General features: G+C 45.6%; 2 protein-coding genes across 4 annotated transcripts in view; both read left to right on the top strand.

Annotated features, from left to right (window-relative positions):
- LOC128420578 (probable hydrolase PNKD) overlaps positions 1 to 5,079 on the top strand; it is a 36,667-nt gene extending 31,588 nt beyond the window's left edge. For both annotated transcript variants that reach the window (XM_053402219.1, XM_053402211.1), the window contains one exon: positions 1,137 to 5,079. In XM_053402219.1, coding sequence (XP_053258194.1) covers positions 1,137 to 1,310 — 174 coding nt within the window. In that variant the 3' untranslated portion in view covers positions 1,311 to 5,079. The remainder of the gene's footprint in view (positions 1 to 1,136) is intronic.
- An 8,030-nt stretch (positions 5,080 to 13,109) lies between these two features.
- Positions 13,110 to 15,571, top strand: part of LOC128420589 (protein lifeguard 3-like) — a 33,536-nt gene continuing 31,074 nt past the window's right edge. The window contains exon 1 of one of the 2 annotated variants that reach the window (XM_053402245.1): positions 13,110 to 13,176. The gene's annotated coding sequence lies outside the window, so the exon portion shown is untranslated. The remainder of the gene's footprint in view (positions 13,177 to 15,571) is intronic. The other variant, XM_053402254.1, reaches the window with a different exon arrangement.

Consider the following 15,571-nt stretch of genomic DNA (forward strand, 5'->3'; position numbering starts at 1 on the left):
ACTGTCCCCTGCCCCCTCCACCTCAGTCTCTCTTTCATTGTGATGTTCCTGTGCCTGTAATTGCCCATTTTCATCATTGTTGCTTACCTAAGTCTTAAATTCCTTCTGGGTTCATTTCTATTGCAGAGCTTGGCCTAGTTTCACCAGCCCTTGTATAGTATCTCTCTCTGCAGTTATCTGAACCTCACCTGCATCTATGTGTCTTCTCCTTCCACTGTTCCACTTACCCAGATTGTGAGAACATGAGAATAGGCCTGTTCGGTGGTGGCTCCCCATTTTTGGAATGTTCTTCCCAGGGAGGCTAACCTTGCATATATTTGGCTGCCAGGCAAAAACATTCTTTTTTAACCAGGCCTTTGGCTTTTAACTATCTATGGCCTTTTATAGTGTGCGGAATGTTCTGTGGTTTTAAGGTATGTCTGTGCTTTTGGTAAGTCGTTTTCAGTTGGCAAAAAAAGGTGACTAATAAATTTAATAAATGATAATAATAACTGTGAGCCATCAGTGCAGAGAGCAGTGGTGGTCTTTGCAATGCTATAATCTAACACTGAATTAAATTACATTTTTGAGTAGCAATACTGGTATAGTGGAACCTCTGTTTTTGGGCATAATATGTTCCAGAAGACTGTTCGACTTTCGAAACATTCGAAAACCGAGGATCAATGGGTGGTTGGCAAAATCCTTTGGAAAAATGGGGAAACATGCAGTGCAAGCCATTCTACTTCCGAGTTTCCGGGTTTTTGGCATTCGGTTCCGAATTGTTTGTCAATGGAGACGTTTGAGAACTGAGGCTCCATTGCAATAGCTTGGTTGGGATCTATGCAAAACATCACCAAAGCCAAAGCTGGCATGGCCCGATGGGGAGCTTTATGTTGTCTGTACTGCTTTCACATCCTGCAAAAAGCCACTCACGGGCCAAGATCAAAAGCGTTTGAGGTCAAATTCGAAAGAGCAAAAGGGGACAGGTATAAAGTTGAAGTGGTTCAATTTTCCCAACATGCCAAAGTCCTGGCCTCGCCTCGCCTCCATTCAAAGGAAAGCGGCAAACGCGAAAGCAGTTAGGAGGAGAGTTACTGCTTTGTGCTGCCCGTTGTCCATGCTCACAGTGTGTGCCTGTCTCGTTCTCTCCCCTGAAGTGCCCTTCTACCATCGGCGAGGAGAAGCAGTACAATCCCTTCCTGCGGACGCACTGCCCGGAGGTGCAAGAAGCCGTGGGGATGAAGCGCCAAAGGGATGAGGACTGGGACACCTTCCGGGCCCGGGTGCTGAAGGAAGTGCGGCTGCGGAAGGACGTCTTCAAAGCAAACTAGCAATCTCGGGTGGTGTCAGGCTGGAGCCACATGCAGGGTGTACCCACAGGCAGGGGCCAGGCAGGGCCTCTCTGCAAGGAGGAGCCTGATCACATAACAGGCTCTACTATGCTAATGAGGAAGGATCTACTTGGATGCTGATCTCTCACGCAGTGCGAAGTGAAATGGCAAAAAAACGGAGGGGTTCAGGCTCGTTTCTTGAGCTCCCCGTCCCCCAGAAGGTTTTGTTGGTGCTGCTGCTTATCCATGAGGCATGGCGAGAGGGACCTGCAGCCTTTCACCTGCAAAGGTGTTTGGTAGTGGATCCAGGTGTGCTTGGGTGGCTCCATATCCCCTGCTGTTTTCAAAACACCTGCTGTGGGAGGGAGAAGTGATGGAGCAGTAGAAGGCAGCGCCTGGGATGATGAGATGCTGAAACGTGCATCTTGAATTTCAGAATGTGTGTATTTGTTTTTGAGTGTGCCAGCCTATTTCTAGCTCAGGGACCCCCCTCTTAGGTCATCTTATAAGCACAATCCTGTCACTTTGTCCCCTCATCTGGAGAGGCAGGTGTACACATGTGAAACGGTCTTCCATCTCTTATCGAGCACATCAGGAGGAACCTTTGCCTCCCCAATATTCCTACTCCCCAAAACCAAAATCTTGGGCAGCTGAGCACTTTTTAAAAATCATCTGCATCCAAGGAGAGAAAGTGTCCTGCCATTTGGCCTCTTCAACTTGTTCTTTTCTTCTGACTCCTGTTAATATAAAAATGTTTTAAACTTTCTCTCCAGTTGAGCCAGTTGAGCATCTAAGTCCTTGCAGCTGGGCCAAGCTTGGATTTGTGCTCCATGTGCTTGCAAGGCAGGTTTCCAGGCTTGTGGTGCACCTAGTGTTTCTCCAAGCTGCCTCTCAGAGCACAAGCTGTTACCAGGAATGCACAGAGTTCAGGCCAACAATGGCTGTGCTTCCCACGGGAGCAGGAGAACGAAGCCAGGGAGGCATGCCACCACCTCCTACCTCTGAGAATATGTTGCCAGTCCCCCATGGCATACATGGCTTTCTTCCACCGGCACCACATGCAAGATGTTCGCAAGGGAGATTGTACATTAATGGCTGTGAGGGTGTTTTTAACTGAAGCTCAGCACTGTGGCCGTATGGTTGGTATTTATCTGTATATAGTTGAGTTTGGCTCCTGCTAGCTGAGTTTCTACTGTCTGTGAGTTTTATAGTGCAGGGTTGTTCTAAGGAGAGGCTCAAAAGAGCGTAATCTCTTTTTTTTAAATTCATTGGCGATGAAATAAAATAGCACGATAGATTATTTTGGAATCCTTTTTTTGTCCACTTCACATTTTAATGTATTCTCCATTGTGGACACTACAGATGTTTGGCTCTATTTTGCAAAGACATGAAACAGTGGGTGGGTGTGTTTTTAAAAGTGATTGCTGTGAAATTTTAAGAGAACTGCTGTTTCACTTTGCACCTTCAGTTCTTCTGTCAAATGCTGAGGCTTTGTGGTGTCAGTAAAACAAAGCTGAGAATGGAGGCTTACAATGCTGCACACGCAGTGTGCTTAACCTCAGGTAGGTGAAAAATGTGTTTCTTTTGCAGAGTCTCTCAAAGATCAGTAATAACTTTGAAAAAAATATTCTTTGCACTGTGAAGTGAACACCTACACAGTCTTAACTCTGCAAGGAAGATAAAGTGTGTGTAGCTGATGACTGGGTCATTGAGCCATCATGTTTAGGCTGCAATCCTAAACAAGGGAGTAAGGCCTATTGAACACAGAGGGACTTCCATCTGAGTAAACATGCCAAGGATTGCTCTGTATTGAAACATGAAAGCAAAGTATTGGCAGGAGAAGGCATTACCTGCAGGCCACCAGGCATAGCAACAGATCTTGGAAGAATGGTGTCTTGAGACCCTCATTTGAATGAAAATTGGTTCTCAAGACCTACCCAAGTTGTTCTGTTACAGTAGATGAGTAATCTTTTTCAGCCCAAGGGCCACATTCCCTTAAGGTGCAACCTTCTGGGGGCCACCTTCCTTTTATGGGTGGGAGCAGAGGCAAAAGTATGTAGAGCATTAGATCTTACTCTTTCACCTTTTGTACAGTAGGCTGCATTCTAGCCAGGCACAACCAGAATTCTCTACATTCACTCTCCTCCCCCACCTTCTTCATCCTGGCAAGAAAGAAGCAACACCACCATTTAAAAACACATTCCAGCCAGAGGGAGAAATGTGAATAAATGGAGGAGGTTGCTGATCAGGGCCAGTAAGGGGTATGGCCTTTGGAAAGTGGGTGGCCTGCAAAGAGCCTTGAGGAATGGATGGAGAGGCTGGAAGGGCTGCATTTGGTCCCCAGGCCTAAGGTTCCCAACCCTATCCGAGTCCCTAGCAGAGGGGCTGGGACAACCAGAACCACAGGATAGCTCTGCCTTCTCTCTGTGTATACATCAGTGTAGGCTAATGTCCCTGGATTCTGTGGAGCAGAATGTGCAGGCCAGTCGGAAATAAGTCATACTGAGTTCAATGGGGCCTACTCCCAAGTCAGCGTGTGTAGGACTACAGTGGAAGGAAAAGCTGATGATGGGTGGTGCAAAACCTTGGCTTCGCCAGGGTCTTTTACTCGGAGAAAAGAAATTTTATGCTCCTGGATTACACTTCATTCCTCTAAGCTTGCTGCTGTAACAAGGGCAGGTGCACAAGCTAGTTCATCCTCACTCTGCACGACAAGAGGCAGCATGAGGCCTATGAGTTTTGCTTGGTAATCGGTGCTCTCTGGGGTGGGGAAAGTGGCTTTGGTCACACAACCTTCTTGTCACACCCAGGAGCCTCTGTTATCTTGCCTTCCTATAGGAAGCTCATGTCAGGGAACTGATAATTCTAATACCAAACTCTCTAGAGATGCACTGAGATATGAAGCAGAGGAGAGGGTCTGGCTTGCCCAGGGGCGTGTAGCTGTCAGCTTGGTCAGGGATGCTGCTGGGCAACAAGGTGGTTGATGGACCAGCAGCAACCCTAATGTTCTGTCTCGCTGAACTCCCAAGTGCAGACTTTCCAAGCCCATCCCAATATTAAGAGTTTTTCTGGTAAAGGGGGTGGTGGTTCTGTGGACATAGGAACACACAGACGCTCTACCCCCATGCAATGTACCTTTGTGCTGTGCCAAGTGCCCAGATGGGCACAGCTGAGGTAGGTTGTGCCTCCCAGCTCATCCAGCCAAGTCTCAGCAAGTCTTTAATGAGCATTCCTTCTGATTTGTTTATTGTGGAGGGCAGGTCATATGGCAATGAGCATTTGTCCTGAATTCATCCCGATTTGCTTGCAGCCTGTTTACATTTCTTTCCCTTTATTTATTTGTTCATCAGTGCATTTCCTGTCACTTTCCAACCAGGAAAAAGTCTGGTGTCCTTTTTCTTTTTCAAAAAGTGGACTTGTTGCACTAGGCCGACGATTGATTTAACCACTTTAAATGCTAAATAAAGCCTAATGTTTTGGTATGCAGCTGAACTATTCCCTCAAAATGCTGACAGTCTGGTGGCTCTGAATGTGATAATCAAAAGCAGGTGTGGGGAACCCTTTGCCCCCCAGATGTTGCTGAATTAAAATTCCCACCATTGGCCATGCTTTCTGGGGCTGATAGGAGTTGTAGTTTAGCAACATCTGGAGGGCCAAAGGTTCCGTACACCTGATAAAAGGGATAGGGCCCAAGATTTATGTAGCACACACTGTGATATTTGTTTGGATTTGAATCTCCCAATAAATTTTGGGCTTTTCTTGAGTTGTACATTGGTTTTTGCTTGGTTTCTTGAAATAAATGTCATCTAACAAGCCTTTAAAATGCTGCTTTGGAGCGGAGAGGGGAATTGATGCAACCAAGCTTGCAGGAACTGGTAGGGAGCCCTATGGGTTTACTTGCCAATGCCCCTATTTACCCTGCGTAATCTTGAGAAGTGCGCAGTGTCCCCCCTCATTGCACAACCTCCCCCAAAAGTCCTAATTCATTCTCCATTCTCCACAATGCAGGATATAGAATACGTTCTAAAAAGGTATGTCAGTTTCATCCCAGAGTGTCTCTTCCTTCCCTTTTTAAAAACATGTTTCCGAGACATGGGCATTGCAGCAGTGTATCCAGCCTTCCAAAAGTAATCCACAAAACACTGGGGACATTTCAGTACACAAGAGAGGGTAGATTTCTTAAAGGATCAAGGATGGCGGAGAAATGCTCTGCTGCTAAAGATCCAAAAATAAAACTGCACCAAAAGGCATATGGGTGTGTGTGTGTGTGTTGGATGTCACTGTTTCCATGCACACCAGCTGATAAGAGTCTTACAGCATGTGTAGCACATCTTTGATGCAAGCAGCATTCTGAATTGCAATGAAAACATTAGCATTACACAAAACAGCATGGGGGGGGGAGCTTTGGGTGTCTTTTTCTGTTCTTAACAACAGAAGTTCAAACTTCAGAAAATGTGTCAGTCTCCCATGGCAGCTGATTTAAGAACTCCATTATTTGAGGAAAGGCACTTGGATACTTTATGACAGGGCAAATTTAACATGTGCGTAAATCAATGTGAGATAGTCTTGCCCTTCCTCGGCTGTACACATTTCCATAAGGCAGGTGGCAAAATGGCATGCTTGAATGGGTTGCTGTCTGTGAAAAGCTCTCACAGCAGGGAGAAGACTTGAGTAACACTCCCTCACATATGCTAGATGTTTTTTGCAACACGGTGAAGCGTTCAGATGTGTCCCCCTCCCTTTCTGCAAGATGACTTGGTACAGTCCAAGAGATATTTAAAATGCTACTTCTGAGTAACATTTACACCATAAAAGGTATTGTCTAAAAGTCCTGTGTTGCTACACTCTTACTGAATTTCCTAGTTCTGAGGCTTCTCGGTCTTTTGCCTTGATTACAGGAACTTACAAAACTGGCTGCTTTATAATGAGTTAGACCATTGGTCCATTAGTATTGTCTACATGGACTGGCAGCAGTACTCCAAAATTTCAGGCATGGGTCTTCCCAGTCTTACCTGGAGATGCCAGGGCACAAGGAGAGACCACCTTGGTCAGACCAAATACCTGACTAGTCCAGGGTCCTGTTCACACAGTGGCCAACCAGATGTGTATGAGAACCCCAAAAGCAATCCTGAACACACCCCAACACACTCACTTCTTGTGATTCCTAGCCACTGGCTTTCAGAGGCATAGTGCCTTGACTTTGGAGACATAACTGCCATGACCTTGAGACTTTCTGTGTGCAAATCCAGTGCCCTACATCTGAGCTGCAGCCAGCCTTTCCTGATCCTTGCTTCTGTATTTCCCACCTACATTGACCCCTCCCATCTTTCCTCCAGGGCGAGAGAGGATATGAAACTTATTATATTCTTGGTTCCTGCTGGGGAGAGATCAATGAACTCTCTGGAGGCAAGAAGCGTCTCTAGAGGCCAAAACAGTTGCCAAGCTTCCTCATTTTCTCTCCCAGATGTTTTCCTCTTATATAAGCTGCTGACAACTGAGCTAAGAAGCCCTTCTCCATAGGAATTTTGCAAAATGGTGTCTTGATGGATGCAGCAACCGCTGTTGACCTGGATTTCACTGTACAGTGGTACCTTGGGTTACATACGCTTCAGGTTACATACATTTTAGGTTACAGATTCCGCTAACCCAGAAATAGTACCTCGGGATAAGAACTTTGCTTCAGGATGAGAACAGAAATTGTGCTCCGGCGGCATGTTGGCAGCAGGAGGCCCCTTTAGCTAAAGTGGTGCTTCAGGTTAAGAACAGTTTCAGGTTAAGAACGGACCTCCGGAATGAATTAAGTACTTGCCTGAGGTACCACTGTATGTAGGCCAGAGGTGGCAAACCTGCGGCCCTTCAGATCTCACTAAACTACAACTCCCATCAGCCTTAAGCATTGCCTGTGCTGGGCCGATGGGTAGTATAGCTCCAGCAACATCTAGAGGGGTCACAGTTTCCGATCCTTGGCACAAGCCAAGATTTATGAAAATGTACTGATTTTCAGGAAACTGCTCTGTTAGGTAAGTGAGTACCAGCTCTTTGATTCAGACTGATGTTCACAGCAACCCTTCAGAGTAGGCATGGCAGTTTTCTAGCAGAACTACAGTGGTACCTTGGGTTAAGTACTTAGTTCATTCTGGAGGTCTGTACTTAACCTGAAACTGTTCTTAACCTGAAGCACCACTTTAGCTAATGGGGCCTCCTGCTGCTGCCTCGCTGCTGGAGCATGATTTCTCATCCTGAAGCAAAGTTCTTAACCTGAAGCACTATTTCTGGGTTAGTGGAGTCTGTAACCTGAAGTGTTTGTAACCTGAAGTGTATGTAACCCGAGGTACCACTGTATATGAGAGAGAGAGAGGGAAAGAGAGGCAAAATGGAAATGTTTTGCCAACAGGGAGATACTTTGCCTGAAGAATTACCTTCCAGTCATTCCACAGTCTTTGGTGGGTGGAGGACTTTGTTAGAATAATGGCTTCTAACCATAAAGACAGCTCACTACCCATTTCCATTTTATATAAAAGAAACTCAGGCTCAAAAGATGCTACTTGGCTCTTCCAATCTGTGGAAAGATGATAAGGGCTTTCATTCAGCTACAATAGTTTCTTTCCTCAGCTCTCCCATCACCACCCGGGCACCAGAAACACAAACAAATGTATGAGAGGGAGAATTCTAGAAAGTGCAGCTTCTCCCCTGCCAAGGTACATGAGAAGCTAACTCGGGTGGATTCCTGGTTTCCAAGCATCTCTCAAAGGTTATATAGCAGCTCTTTTGCAGCCTGGTCCTGACAATCTTGGGAGGGCCAAAACCTGGGTCCCTTTGTGGTGGGTGCCCCATCCCAGGGAGCAGCCAACTTTGATTTATCATATACCTGGTAGTACAAAGAGATCAGTTTGCTTAAATGAACTTGAAATTGTACCAAAATCCTTACGAGATGTTGATGGGGAGAGGATGCCACCACGTGGAGGTTTTGTGCCTCTGCAGTCTTGGAAATGAATCAGATGGAATGAGTCAGCACCAACTTTGGGGAAGGAGAAGAGCTGGGATGTACATTTTCCTGGGCAAGAGCTTGATACTCCTTTCAAAACTTTGAAGGCTGAGGGTTAGGCTCTCCCTTCTCCCCCTAATTCTGGGTATTTTAAAATCTCAGTGATTCAGGTGGCAAGGAAGCTACTAGAATTTGAGGTTTCCCTACATGTCCTAAGGCAGCTGTCCCCTCCCCAAGTTATCTTCATGCAAAAAAACAAATAAAAATCTCACAACCTATGATGGATCTGATAATGTTCACGTTTGAACTGCACTCCTAAATGTACAGCAATGGGACAGTATGGCTTGTTTATCAGTTTCCAACCTCTCTGGCTTGCCATTGATCTCTTGTAAAGCACAGCTTTTTATATTATAGGGCTATATAAGAACATCATGCTCTTCTGTTTTAGTGGCTTGGCAGCCCATGACAAACGATTAATGGAAAACAATCCCAGCTTGAAATTGAAGTTGGATCATACATGTCCAGCTGTGGACAGTGTGTGCCACAAAGGGGAGGCGGGTGGGGGGAGATTCTGTTTTAAACTTGGCAGGGGGGAAAGAGGGACTGATCTCCTGCAGCTGTCTCCAAGAAGTAGCCGTAAGGAGCTGCAAAGATGTCCTTTTGCTGTTTTTGCCAGGGGGTGGGTGAGTGGGAATTGGATGTGTTGACACTAACATGGTCTTAGCCTGCCAGCCGGCCCTTGCTCTACCTTTTGCTTGTAAATTAAATCTATATGATTAGAATCACAATTTTGTCTCCAGCATTCTTTTCCTGCAAAGAAACTCATGCTAAGGTGCTTTATTGAAGTTACCAGCAGCTGGCAGATGTCATATTATAGAAGCATAGAATTATAGAGTTGGAAGGGACACCATGGATCATCTAATCCAACCTTCTGCAATGCATGAATCTCTACTTAAAGCATCGATGACTGAAGACCATCCAACCTCTGCTTTAAAAACCTCCAATGAAGGAGATGCCACAACTTTCTGAGGGAGTCCATTCCACTGTTGAACAACTCTTACCACCATAAAGTTCTTGCTGATGTTTAGTTGGAATCTCGTTTCTTCTAACCTGAAGCCATTGGTTGCAAGTCCTACCTTCTAGAGCAGGAGAAAATAAGCTTGCTCCATCTTCCATATGGCAGCCCTTTATATATTTAACCAGGCTATTTACCAGGCTAAATATATCCAGTTATCTCTCAACTGTTCCTCATGAGGCTTGGTTTCCAGACCCTTGATCATCTTGGTCACCCTCCTCTGCAGATGTTCCAGCTTGTCAATATCCTTCTTAAATCGCAGCACCCAGAACTTCTTAGATCACAGCACCCAGTTCTCCAGGTGTGGTCTGACCAAGGCAGAATAGAGCAGTACTAATACTCCTCTTGATCAGGACACTATATTTCTGTTGCTGCAGCCTAGAATAACATTAGCTTTTTTTGCTGCTGCATCACACTGTTGACTCACATTAAGCTTGTGGTCTACTAAGACCCCTAGATCCTTTTCATATATATTACTGGGAAGACAGGTAGTATCAATTTTACTTAGGGATAAACTACCAGTAGGATCCTGTACAGGCATTTTTTTAACAGGAGCAGAAAGGTCAAAGCAGCTGTGGAGACCCTGAAGCAGATTTGGGCCATTGCTTGTATGGCAAGTGCATGTATGCCCTGTTGGACAAATAGCAGTGGTGGTGTAAGCAAGGGAGGAGGAGGATTTCAGCTGGGGAAATGGCAGTGTCCGTGTTTATAGCAGCCTTCATCAACCTGGTGCCCTCCAGAAATTTTGGACTACAACTCCCACATGCTGGCTGGGGCTAATGTGAGTTGTACTCCAAAATTTCTGGAGACACCAGGTTGTTGAAGGCTAGTGTAAAGGATTAACTTCCTCTTCTGCAACTCCATAGCCCTGCTCTGTTTCAGGTTTCCTTGCAGCCACTTTAAGAAAAGAAAAAACAACTTCAAGAAAGCCAGTGGAAGGACTTATCATAATAGGGGCTTTGACTATGATTAGTGGAGTGGTTTTAGAAGGAGTTTAGGTATGACTCAATTGCTCGCTCTTGTGATACCTTTCTGGCAACTGTTAAAAGACATTGTTTAGGAAAGTTTCCATGAAGAAACTTGCAATTGAACTGAGTAGAAGCCAGAATAAAGGCAAAGTGTAAGACACTAGACCCTTGATGCGTAAAAACATCAATAGTTGACTCTCAGCATTAGTGTTTCTAAACATGTTTCTGGACAGAAATTTAGATCTTAATTACAAAGAACTGTTGAGTCATTTACTTTTGGCTGCACTAGCAGCTGTTGAACTGGAAGACACGTAAATGTTGACCAGCGGTACCAAAATGCTTTTGATGTGATCTTTTGGAGAAATTAACACACAAACTAAGGGTAGGCAGGGGCCAGAAGACAAAGGACTCATTCAATAAAAAATGGAAAGTGTTTACTGATTATACAAGTATACAGGATATTGCCTGTTCTCCAGCCTTGCTATAGGCTACACTATGGATCTTTTGAAGTTACTTTCTCTTTTCATTTTGAAACCCTGTAAAGGAGAAAAAGAATAAAGATTATCAGTATGTATAATAATCGAGCTATCTTAAGCCTCATGTTAGTATTCACCCTTTGCATTTATTTATTTATTTATTTATTTATTGCTTCAATTTGTATTTTCAAAAATGTTCAGTCAAGAAATGTAAAATAATTAGTTGACTTCTACCAAGTCTAAAACTCTTTTGGGAAGGAGCTTAAATGCTAAAAGAATTGCAAATGAAAGAGGCTCAGGCTGAATCCAATGCAATGAGTATACACCAAAGGAACCCAATAGTTTGCCCTCCTGATGTTGGACTACAGTTCCCATCTTTAGCTGGCATGACCAGCAGTCAAGGATGTTGGGAGCTGTAGTATAACATAAGAAGGGCAACCTATTGCCTATTCCTGGCTTACATGGCAGCATGCTTATCTGTGATTAAGTTCCACTGAAGTCAATAGCTTTACTGCAGGAGTAGACTTGCATAGGATTGCGTTGCACAAGCAGTTCAAGAGCTGAGTGTTCAGAAGCTACTCAAATGAATAACTACTGTTCAGCTTACGAACAAAATAGTGGCGTAAGGTGGGTGGGCATTAAAAACACTTATAATGGCCAGTAGGATCATTTAGATGGGCTTCGGTGCCCCAAATGTTTCCATGGAGCAATTTTTCTTCCAAATTAATGGTTATCATTATTTTTAATTATCTATTTATTTATACCTCACCTTTTCCTCTGGCAGGACTCAAGATGGCTTAAAGATAAAAGCAAGAATCGCTAAAAACATGGAAAAATAATAATTAAAAATGATTAAACATTGAAAGAATTAAAACTATATACATATAAAAAATCTATATAAAACTTACAAATAATTATGATAAAAACAGTGTGGCATCAGTCCTTTCATTAAAAGCGGACAGTTCCCAAAAGCCTGTTGGAACACCAGAGTCTTCACCTGCCGGCAGAAGGACAGCAAGGAGGGAGCCAGTCTGGCTTCTCCATGGAGGGGGTTCCAGAACCTGGGAGCTGCAGCTGAGAAGGCCCTTTCCTGCATCCCCACGGCGTCTGTGAGATCCCTCAAGAGGAGCTCTTTAACACCTTGACAGATCTTGAACAGTACACCAATGTTTGTATACAATGTGTTGAATGTTTAATTCCAAAAACCAAAACCATCCATTTTAGTATGGGATGGAGATTGCCTGGGACTCTTGAACCACCCCTTGTCAGGCCAACCCTGCTGTGCAGAACTTGAAAGAGCCCATTCCTGTCTGGAAGGTAGCCTACTTCACTAAGGGAAGTGTTTGTACAATTCATTTATTCGCCCAGTTTTGCTTTAGCCCCCCACTCAATGCCGTGTGGCCCTTGGAAGGTTGCCTAGTGGGGAATGTGGCCCTCAGCCTGAAAAAAGATCCCCCATATAGACAAGTTTCTCATACACCCTTCAAAACTTCACCCCTAGACCAGAGGTTTTCAAGCTATTTGGGTCCGTGGCTCCCTTGACCAACTCCATTCTTTCTGTGGCACCCTTGTGGGGCTCAAGAGCCCTGTTATGTCACCCCTTGCCTGCAGAGCTGGCAGCTCCTTACCCCTTTTCAAACACCCTCCTTTTAGGAGTGATCCCTCAGTCTCCCCTCTTCTCCTCTCTCCTTGGGAATCTTCTGGTCTCTGAGCTGCCCCCCCCGCCCCGCCCCGCCCCAAAGAGAGGTGCCTCCTCACACTACCCGCAGGGCCCTGGGAAGCACCCCCTGGCCAACCCTAGTGGCACCATTTGCCCGGGGAGTTTATATCCAGGGCTGCTGCAACAAACAGCTATGCAAGCCTTTGGGAGGCAGGGATGCTAGGGGGCATGAGAGGAACTGGAAGGGAGGGAAGGAAAGAGGGACAGAGGTCAGTGTTGCTCGCAGTCGCAGCACCCCTGTGACCATCATTCAAGGCACCCCAGGGTGCCACGGCACAGTGGTTGAAAAACACTGCCCTAGACCAAATAGATCTCGCTGGGCTAAAGCCGTGATATGTTGCAGATTCGGCGCGCTTTCGCGTCAAAGAAAGCTCATTTCAAACAACAAATGGGCGCAACTTTCCGGCGGCAAGACCCGATCGAGCCACTTGGAGGCACCCTGAGCTCCTCGGACGCAGCTGCTCGCAACATATTCCTTTTGGACGGGAGGGGCTGGGTTTCTTCCGGGCGCCACCTCCCTCCGTTCCCCCGCGCGCCCCGCCCTCGCCTCCCAAGGGCTGGGACGAGAGAAGTGTTGTCAGAGTCGCGGCTGCTGCGAGAGAAGAAAACTTAAGTCTGTGGGGACCGAGCGCCAGCACCAAGGTAGGGAAAGGAGGGCCTGCGCTTTCGGGAAGGGGTTGCTCGTGAGGAAGCCCGATGCGTTGCGGGGTTGTGGCTTTTTTTATTATTATCCCCGGGCGCCCTAGCAGGTGCGGATGGGGACCCAGAAGAGATGCGTTCTCTTCCTCCCTCCCGGACAAGTTTTTCTGTGCGCCCTTGGTGCGTTCGCGCCTTCTGAAGTTTTGTTAAAAAACGCACACTCGGTTTTTTATTCCTTCTCCCGAGGTTATTGACTCCTTGGTCCGAGTTTGCTCTGTTTTGATCCTGACGGTAGCCAGCGCTGCTCCTCTCCAGGAAGCAGCCGAGCGCGGGGCTCCGGTGCCTGGCGCTGGCCGGTATCCGCCATTGGATCGCCTTGCCTGCTTGGCACCTGGTGCTGAACGGCCAAAAGGCACGTCCTGTGAAATCGTTGCCAGAGTGTAAACGAAGCAGAGCCGGGCGGTTTCGTTTTTGCTGCGCAAGGGGGGCTGGTAACTCTCTGCGTATGCCCGGAGGAGCTCATTACCGCACATATTCCGAGACGTTGCCAGGGCGCGGAAAGATTCTGTGGCTAAGCCTTGGCACATATTATACCTAAGTGGCTCTCCCAGGGAGCCTGCTCTCGGTATGGCAAATTCGTCCTGCTTTTCAGGGACTGGTTTCGGTAAAAGATCTGGGTTGAGAGATTGGCGTAGTTGGTCGGCCTCGACTCCCCACCCGAAGCAGAGGCAGAAGCTCAGTCTTCCCTTGTTATTTCCAGTCACCTGACTGCATTTATTCCTTGGCTGGAATATTAGATCATGGAAGTTTTCAATCTGGTTTTTACTTTTTCTTTAGCATATTGGTTTAGTTTTAGTGTTTTTGATGGGTGGGGTTACACCAGTCATCTGTCTGTTTCATGTTTGCACTCCTAAAATAATCAGCAAAGAGGCCCTCCCACCATCTGAGAATGGGTAGGCATTGTGCCAAAGCAAGCCCTGGTAAGTGGGGTTAGGATTGCAGACTAAGACTCCTTTCCAGGAGAGGGGAGTTGGCTTTTAAGTGGGGGAGGACTTTTTGGGGCACAGCGGGAGGGAGGGAGAGAGAGACCAGCTCTTTCTGCAGTGGGTCCACAGAATCCCCTCCCTCTAGTGAAACTTGGCCTAAGTGCCAAGCCCACAGGGACAAGAGATGTGGAGTTGGCAAAAGATGCAGCTTCTAAGGAAGAAGAGGAAGCCAGACAGAACTTTGTGAAAGAGTCATGCTCATAGAAACACTGTGATGTAATGGGGTGGGGCAAGGGCTGGGTGACCTTTTTTGACATTTGCTCCACTGACAATGTCCCTTGGTTTTTCCACTTGTCTGCCGAAATGACAAGGCTATTTTACTCCCTTGCCTGACCAACCTGTTCCCAGCCTTGCTGATTCCTTTCTGTCCCAGTCTCCCTTTGCTGTTCTTCCTTCCCATCTCCCTAGATCTGTCAAATGCAGTCATTTTACAGTAAAATATTTAACCTTCTCTTCCATTTCCGTAGAGATTACCATTCCCGTCCCTGGGATTCCCCAACTAGTTGTGTCACTAGGATTAAAAACTTTGAATTCTTCAATGCATGGCCTGGATTTCGTTGGCTTTTTACACACACACACACACACACACACACGTCTCAAACAAACAAACTAGACATGGTTGCTAAGTTTGGTCATGTTGTTCTCACATTAATCCTTGAGAAGAAATGTATTACTCTTAATAATCCTTTAAGTTTCTTTTTGGACTGGCACTCACAAATAATCTGTTGATTTTTTTTAAGTCAACAGATTTATTACCCAGAACAAACATGTATACTGTATAACCAAAACCTCAATTAAAATTCATTTTTGTATCCATCACACACTGGACTTTTTCTTAAGTTATGGCCCACTGTTGTACTATGGGCCACTTTAACTGGCAAGCACACTTCAGATTGGAGTCTGTAGCTTGAAACTTCCTTTCCTCTTCACTGTATTATTTTAGATGCCTACTGAAAATGTTTTTGAAAATGGCCTTGATTGAGCATTTATTCTTACTTGTTTATGGAGTGGTTATACAACAATGAGCATTTATCTTGCATTCATCTTGGCTGGCTTGTGGGGTGTTTGAATGTCTTCCCATTAGTCCTTCATTTGTTTTACAGCCTTTAATGTATTTCCCTGTCACTTTTCAACATTAAAAATGTTGATCCTTTTTTTATATGTCGATTTGTTGCTCTAGAGCAGAGAGGGCTTTAATCCACTTTAATTAGGGAAACCTAAATCTACAGTATGCATTGAACTCTTCCTACATATTAGTGACAGTCTGGAGTCATGAATCTTAATAGTGAACTTGTGTAACCAAAGCAGGGCTAGGGAGTAGCAAGAGGGAGATGGATGCTTGGAGAAATTCT

The sequence above is a fragment of the Podarcis raffonei genome, chromosome 1 (genome assembly GCF_027172205.1).
Source record: "Podarcis raffonei isolate rPodRaf1 chromosome 1, rPodRaf1.pri, whole genome shotgun sequence".
Lineage (NCBI taxonomy): Eukaryota > Metazoa > Chordata > Lepidosauria > Squamata > Lacertidae > Podarcis > Podarcis raffonei.